The 7815-nt window shown below is 42.8% G+C and overlaps 1 protein-coding gene across 1 annotated transcript; it reads left to right on the top strand.

Annotated features, from left to right (window-relative positions):
* The first annotated feature begins 5618 nt into the window (after positions 1-5618).
* On the top strand, positions 5619-6895 carry LOC100604948 (late cornified envelope protein 2D-like). Its single transcript, XM_004089908.3, has 2 exons — positions 5619-5652; positions 6321-6895. Exon 2 carries the CDS (start codon positions 6342-6344, stop codon positions 6672-6674), a length of 333 nt encoding a protein of 110 aa, XP_004089956.1. The 5' UTR covers positions 5619-5652; positions 6321-6341; the 3' UTR covers positions 6675-6895.
* Positions 6896-7815: the final 920 nt, after the last annotated feature.

Raw genomic sequence — 7815 nt, 5'->3', positions numbered from 1 at the left:
TTTCTTTTAATTCATCTGATCATATCCTTCTCTCATTTACTCTCATAAGACCTGCTTAATAGTTACCTAATTTGCTCAGCACAGAATTCTTGGAAATAGTTCCTTGCTCCAGGGAATCCTAAGGCATGGATATGCAGTGATTGAAAATATAATATTTAATTAATGTGCCCTATTCATCTGACACTCACATTCTTCTAATTCCAATGATTAGAAAGAAATACTGGATATAAATGGACATAGGCAGTGAGGGTGTTGGTGTGTGTGTGTAGTGATCTATGTAATTAACATAGTTTTATCCCATGATAGCCTACAAATACTGCTGTCTGGGTCATGAAAAACGATGGGTTCTGTCTTGGTTTTTATTAAGAAGTAAGTGCATAGATATTGCATAAAAGAGAGGTACACAATGAGGTTGGCAAGGAATTGGTATGGGAGAGGGATTTAGAAAGCATAGTTAAATGATCTGGAAAATTCATCCCACCAAACAAAATAATTGACAATCTGGACTAGACAGACGGTCTGACGTTGTGTGTGTGTGTGTATGGTATGGTAGTGTATCTATGCTGTGTGTAAACTTGTTCTCAGAAACCTGTTGACATTATACTAAAATAATTGAATTTTTTTGGTTAAATTTTCTGAAATTTATTCCCAGCTGTGTGAACTTGGGCTATGTGTTTAGCTCTAGGAGCCTTTGTTTTCTCATTAGTACAGTGGGAATATTAATACTACCTACATCACAGGATTAGTATGAGGATTAAATGAGATCATGTGTATAAAACACTTAAATAATACCTAGAACAAAATAGATGGTCAGTAAGCATCAGTTATTATATTACTTTCTGTTATTTTTATCATTGTACACACATGTATGTATGCGTGTGTGTGTGTATATATATATATATATATATATATACACACACACACACACACATATGGAGGCATTTGACCCAAAAGCACAACTCCACTCAACCTATACCTCAGGGGAAGACGGGGAAGTAGGTAGAACTGAATTGGCTAGGGTTTTGCAGAGAAACAGAAGAGAGAGATAAATTTATTTTAAGAAATTGCCTCATGCGATGACTGTGTGGGCTGGCAAGTCCAAAATCTTGGCTGGAAATTCAGATAACAGTTGATGTTGCAGCATTGAGTCTAAATTCTGCAAGGCAGTAGTCAGAAACAGGCAGAGTTTCTACATTGCAGTCTTGAGAATAATTTCTTCTTCTTTGGGAAACCTCAGTGTCCATTATTAAAGGCTGCAGCTGATTGGATGAGGCTCATGTTAGGGAAGATAATCTGCTTACTCAGTCTACTGATTAAATACTTACAGAGAAACACGTGGATTGCTGTTTGATCAAACAGCTGGGTAACACAGCATAGCCTGGGCAAAATAAACCATCACAGAGACCAAGAGGATACATGGAGGTCACTGGAGATATGACCCAAGAGACAGAAGAGGGTCAACAGTGACCAGGACACACTAAGAACATGCCACGATGGTTTTATTTTCACTTAGGATAAAGGCACATTTCTCGACAGACCTTTGGAGAATATTGGGAAAACACAACCTTCTACCTGGTAATCCCATGGTAAGCCCAACAAAGCTATGATGTTAGGAGGACTGGAGAGAGGGAGTGCAGCATGCGGCTGAGGAGGCCCTTGGCCTTTGCACTTTGGTTTCACAGAAGTGTAGTCAGTACAGCACAGACAAAGCTGTTGACCACTGCACAGTAGCTGGAGCTCTGGTAACTGATGATTGCTGCAGCTGCTTCCTATGCAGGGGTCACACAAGAAGATTCGGAGGTGAACATGGGCTGTGCGCTGGAGTGGCACTGAGGAGGGTCCTTTAAAGGCACTGGCATTGCTGGTGGTATTTTGGCAATCTGAGTTTCAAAATGAATTGAATAATAAGTCAGATAAATTAAAGCCAGGACGGGAATAATTTTGCCTTTTTAAACCTATTCTTGGTGTGCTGGCAGACAGTTTATAAAATACATTAGTATCGAATTAGTACCTGTGAAGAAACATATAAGCTCAAGCTAAAAGTGTTAGAACTGACATTCTTAAAAACAGAACTAATGCTAAATCAATGTCAATTCTGTCTCTCATTTCATTTCATATCTATGTACCCATTTCCTACCTACTGTATTTCATGAGTTTTAAGAGGCTATCAATCGTAAGGGGCACCCTTATTTCATGCACCACAAGGAGAGAAAAAAATGCTGCAAATTCAACTATTACGTGCCACCAATCATATGGTATACACTGATTTAAGGGCTGTTAACAAGTGTTAGAAGAGTGTATCATGGAATTGATGAATTAAGATAAGTATAAAACCGATCCACTTTAGGTCATATAAATATGTATGTAAATACTAGATGGGCCAATTCTTGCTTTGCCCAGAACACCCCTCTGCTGTGCTCCTCCCTATCACTATGTCTAGCACTAGACAGTGCTAGACAGTATTGACGAAAAGATCAAAAGGCCTACAAATATATGGTACAGGAAAATTTTGGATTGGTCAATCTATTAAATAAAGGGAGACAAATAAAAAGACATGGTAAGGCTTTTTCTTGTACTGTAGATAAAATAAAGTTCCCACATTTGGTAGGGAGTATTTTTCTGGAATATATGGAGTTTAAGTTCCCAGGGAGACAAATCAAAGAGCTACTTGGAGAGACCAGCCTGCAGGAGAGTGACTTGCCAGATGACATGAACTTCAGATGAAATGTTTGAAATCACCCACAGGCCATTCTTCTCATGACACTTACATGCTGGTCCATGTGGTCCTAAAATGATGCATTGATCTTGCCAACACCCATGTGGCAATTAACTATTTGGGTGGTCCCTGAGGGAGCATGGGCAATGTGACCCACTGGGTCTCCTGGCTCAGAGAGATCACACATGATGATGTGAAGACTGTGGAGACAGAAGCAAGAATACCTACAGTCAGGTGTTTCTTCACTGACTTGTGAACCAATTCCCACCATTTTTTGAGATATAAAGGGAAAAAGTGGGCATGGTGAAGAGCTGTTTATCTCCCAGTTCCGGTTTCCCAGAGGATCGGTTCCCATTAGTCCTTCCATTGCTTATTCAACCACTCAATACAGATGCTCATGTATGTGCATGTTCATTTCACCTGCACTTTTATATGAATACAGCATACACGCACACAGTGCACACATGCACACACACAGAGGCTTGCCTCCCCTATTTCCTCACTTACAACATTGTTACAAATATCTTTGTCAAAGAGTATGAGGAAGCTGAGGGTGATATCACCATGAAGACAGTGGAATGAACTAACTTTTTTTTAATTATTGTACTTCAAGTTTTAGGGTACATGTGCACAATGTGCAGGTTTGTTACATATGTATCCATGTGTCATGTTGGTGTGCTGCACCCATTAACTCGTCATTTAGCATTAGGTGTATCTCCTAATGCTATCCCTCTCCCCTCTCCCCACCCCACAACAGTCCCCGGAGTGTGGTGTTCCCCTTCCTGTGTCCATGTGTTCTCATTTAATCATATTGGGAAATAGTGACTCAGGAGGTTGGTTCAGGCCTCAAACATCATCTGCTTTGGTATCCAGTTTTTCTGCAGTCATCTTCAAAAAGGCCACTAAATTCTACAGTCTTTGAGGTCATGGGCTACTTATTGCTCACTTGTATATCCCTATGTTTGGACATACATGCTCCAAGAATGTTGTAGGCTTTCAAAGAATGCCTTTTGAATTCACTGATCTAATCACACTGTGGACTTACTTTATCCTTGAGGTAAAAGCTCTCTGAGAACAGGAATCAGGTCTGAAAATAGGATTGGATAAATAGGTGAATAGAATCCCTCAGTTAGAAGCAGACAATGGGAAACTATGCTTTCTACCTAACCACCCTCCATCACCAAGTAAGCATTAGGCAATGTCAAGGCACGGTCTGTTTCTGTTTTAATCAGAGGTGTGAATAACTATCTTTTTCAATTCTAATTTCAACATCTTCATTGAGACATAATTCACATATTATATAGTTCATTTATTTAAAGTGTTAATTCAGTGGGTTTCAATATATTCATAGAGTTGGACAATCACCACCACAATTTTAGAACATTTTCATTACTCCAGAAAGAAAACCTATATCCATTAGTTGTAATTTTCTAATTTCTCCCAGCCTGCTAAAGTACCTAGAAGCCACTGATGTTCCCCCAGAGGATGTGCATAAAAGTAAAATGAGATACAGGGAACAGAATGTCCAGGCTCTGGTTCCTCAGATGCCCTGAGTCAGCTCTTCAGGGGTCCAGCCTGAGAGAGGCTGTAACTGGCTGAAGCCTCATTCGCTTTCTAGTTCTACAGATTTGCCTACTCTAAACATTTCATATAAATAGGATCATAAGAAATGCAGTCTTTTGTGGTTGGCTTCTTCCATTTAGCTTAAGGTTTTCAAAGTTCATCCTCCGTATATCTGTTTAAAATAAGTGAATAAATGAATGGGTAACTCTGTCTAGTGCAACCCTGAATCAGAACTCTGAGTAAGTAGACTCCTTTCTGACCCCTACTTCATGATAGGAAAGGAGTTCCCTCTCCATAGAAGCCACAAGAAGTGATGTCTACTTCCTAAGGGAGTTTTCAAATAAACTAAGTGTCTCGTAAGGGTTCTATATGGACAATGAATGCCACATAAGACCTGGGTAAGTATCCAATACATGGCATTAGTTTTTCTTTTAAACACATATTTATTAAGGGTCTATCAGGCACATAGTGTCACACTAAGCTCTTTCTTCTCACTTAATATTAAAAACAGCTCAGTGAGATAGGTATACCTGGTTTATAACGGCCATTACATATGAGAACTGATACTCATTGTGAGTATCATAACGACACTCTAGCAATTGTTGATAATTGTTCTAGCAATTTCCAGAGATCACTCAGTTAGCATATGCAAGTTTTCTGATTCCAGTAGCACATTCAATACATTTCCTCTGACTAAGGGCAATGTTTTGATTTTAGAGGGAATTGTTTATCCTCAATCATTCTCCTTGCTCTAGGTGACAGAATCAACTCAGATTTAATCCGCTGAATCTGCTTGCCATGGTGAGTCGGAGGAAAAGCAGAAACACAGAGGCCAGGAGGAAGGGCTGAGAGCCTAGGCAAGGGAGGGATGCCTAGAAAGAGCCAAGGCTGTAGAAGCCCCCTGGGATGGCTGGATCCACAGCAGGACATGGAAGAGAAACTGCTCAGGGTGGAGGGAGTCATAATGCAACATTTCCACAAGGTCAGGGAAAGCTGTGGCTCAGAACTGATGTCTCCTCAGAGGGCATGCATTAAAAAAATGCAGGGAACAGAATCTTGTCCAGGTGTGGGTCCCTTGGGTACCCTAAGTTAACTCTTTAGGGCTCCTGCCTGGTGGAGGCTCTGACTGGCTAAAGCCTCTCTAGACCACAGCCCCAGAGAGGAGTCCTGGAAGCTCCTGAGGCCTCTTTGGATTGCAGGGACTAGGAGGCAGGAGAATGTCAGGAATGACCCAGCACGTGCCTGGTTGTGCAAGAGCCACCTCCTGCTCTTCCCAGAGCCAAGCCTGGGCGCTATAAAAGACACATCCAGCTTCAGCACTTCATCTGCTCTGACTTCCCAGGGACGTATCTGTGCTCCTGTGTGTGACCAGGGTGAGTGGCAACCTGGGATACAAGAGGGGTATGAGCAAGGCAGAGGGATGGGGAGGATGGAGGTAGGCTGGAGAAAGAGTTGTGTGCTTGTGTTCTGCCATACTGAGCAGGAATGGAAGTCAGTCTGCCTTGAATCTGTTGAGGCTCTGAGGCCTACCGAAGCTCATATAGGTGGGGAAAGCTAACTGTGCACATCTTTTCCAATTCTGTGTTCAGTGACTTCATGTTGGTAACTTCAAAACTGCCATGTTGGACATATTTACACCATGGAAACTGGCAAATACTTCAAGCCAGGCTCTTTTATCTGGAGGTTTCATTGCAAAATCTTTTTCCAGAGGACCTCCTGGTGTGTCCTGCAACACCTAGCTGGTCCTTAGGGCTTGTATTAAGGGAATAGGTACTTCATGGAGCTGTGAATACTCTACTCAGGCTTGTGAGGATAGAGTAATCCCAGCTTCCCCTACAAGGAAGAATAGGAAGCTCATTCTGTTGATTTTTTAATGTATGTGCTTTTATTTGGAGGAAAGATTCAAGTTGTTTCTTTCAGGCTACTGATGTGACTGTATGATCTAAATATCATTCTTCTTCTACACATGCATTGATTTTAGAAGAGGTATAATATGATCCTTGGTTTTACATATTTAAAGAGTTTCATTATTATCTTTTAGGTTGACTAAACTCCTGCCAGCATGTCTTGCCAGCAAAACCAGCAGCAGTGCCAGCCCCCTCCCAAGTGTCCTCCCAAGTGTATCCCAAAATGTTCACCTAAGTGTCCCCCCAAATGCCCACCACAGTGCCCAGCTCCATGTTCCCCTGCAGTCTCTTCTTGCTGTGGTCCAAGCTCTGGGGGCTGCTGTGGTCCCAGCTCTGGGGGCTGCTGCAGCTCTGGGGCTGGTGGCTGCTGCCTGAGCCACCACAGGCCCCGTCTCTTCCACCGGCGCTGGCATCAAAGCCCTGATTGCTGTGAGAGTGAACCTTCTGGGGGCTCTGGCTGCTGCCACAGCTCTGGGGGCTGCTGCTGACCTGGGCTACAGAAGAGCTCTTGGGACAGAATGTTTAAGAACCCGCTACAGTCTGATGCTTAACTCTTTCCATTTCCTCTCATTCCACTCATGGGTGGACAGGGACCACAAAGACTCATGGGGCTTCCTTGGGAGAACTTTGCACTTGATGGAGCACCTCAATTGCAGGTTTTCTTTTCCTCCTTCACCTCATGTTATAATAAAGCTCTGATTTCTCACTCACAAATTGTCTTGGTCATTCTCTTCTCTTCTGAGATTTCAAATGTCCTCCAAAGGTCAGGGCTTCAGAGAAATTCTCTTCATGGGTAAAGGACAGGACCTGAGTAGGTGATACATGAAAAGCTGCTCCGAGGAACTGGATCCCCCAAATGCAGGGTGGATGGAGCTTGAAAAGGGTCACCTCTGGCTATGGCAGCTTTGCCTTTCTCTCCACTAAGCCAGACACATGTTCTAATTTTCTGTGTATTGCAGATGTTGGGAAGGTTGGGAAGCTCTGCAGACTGGTTCTTCTTTACGGAGAAGAACACAGTTCTATGAAGCACAACTTCCCTGCTGTTAGAATCAATAGTTGGATAAAATGCTTGAAATGCATATTGAGACTCTTCCTTCTGCAAAGTACAGCCCGTAGTCACTGAACTCCTTTTCAGGGATGGTGAGTCTGGTTAAGATCGGCCCATTGAGTTGCTGCCTCGGACACCTGGCTTCAGTTCCTCACAGTGTTAGATCGGAGTCCCAGGATGCCGTCATGCCACTTGGCCCATGTGCTGGGCAGGTGAGTGATGAGTGACGGAGATATTTATTAGAAAAAACATGGAGGTCCCACTTTGAAAATACAACGAATAAATGGTACAAGATGCTGTAGGGAAGATTAGACATTTCCTCCTTCAATACTTCCCTTCTTTGTCCAGCCACCCTCAGATGTGAGGGGGAGAAGTGCCAGGATGGTTGGGGGATCTTTAGTATTAATGGGAGAAGGGGAGGGAAGCAGGGAAACAGCAGGGGAAATAAGGACTAGTGCTTCTTAGGTTCAGGCTGACGGGTGTCAACATGAAGATAATGGATTCAGCGAAGAGAGAATCTGACAGAGATGGAGTCTGTTATTAAGATGTTCAGCTGCCTCCTCACCCTTACTGCTGCTAAG

This window comes from Nomascus leucogenys, chromosome 12 (assembly GCF_006542625.1).
Source record: "Nomascus leucogenys isolate Asia chromosome 12, Asia_NLE_v1, whole genome shotgun sequence".
In the NCBI taxonomy this organism is placed as follows: Eukaryota; Metazoa; Chordata; class Mammalia; order Primates; family Hylobatidae; genus Nomascus; species Nomascus leucogenys.
The sequence above is the reverse complement of the archived record's forward strand: the minus strand, read 5'-3'. Positions and strand labels throughout refer to the sequence as shown.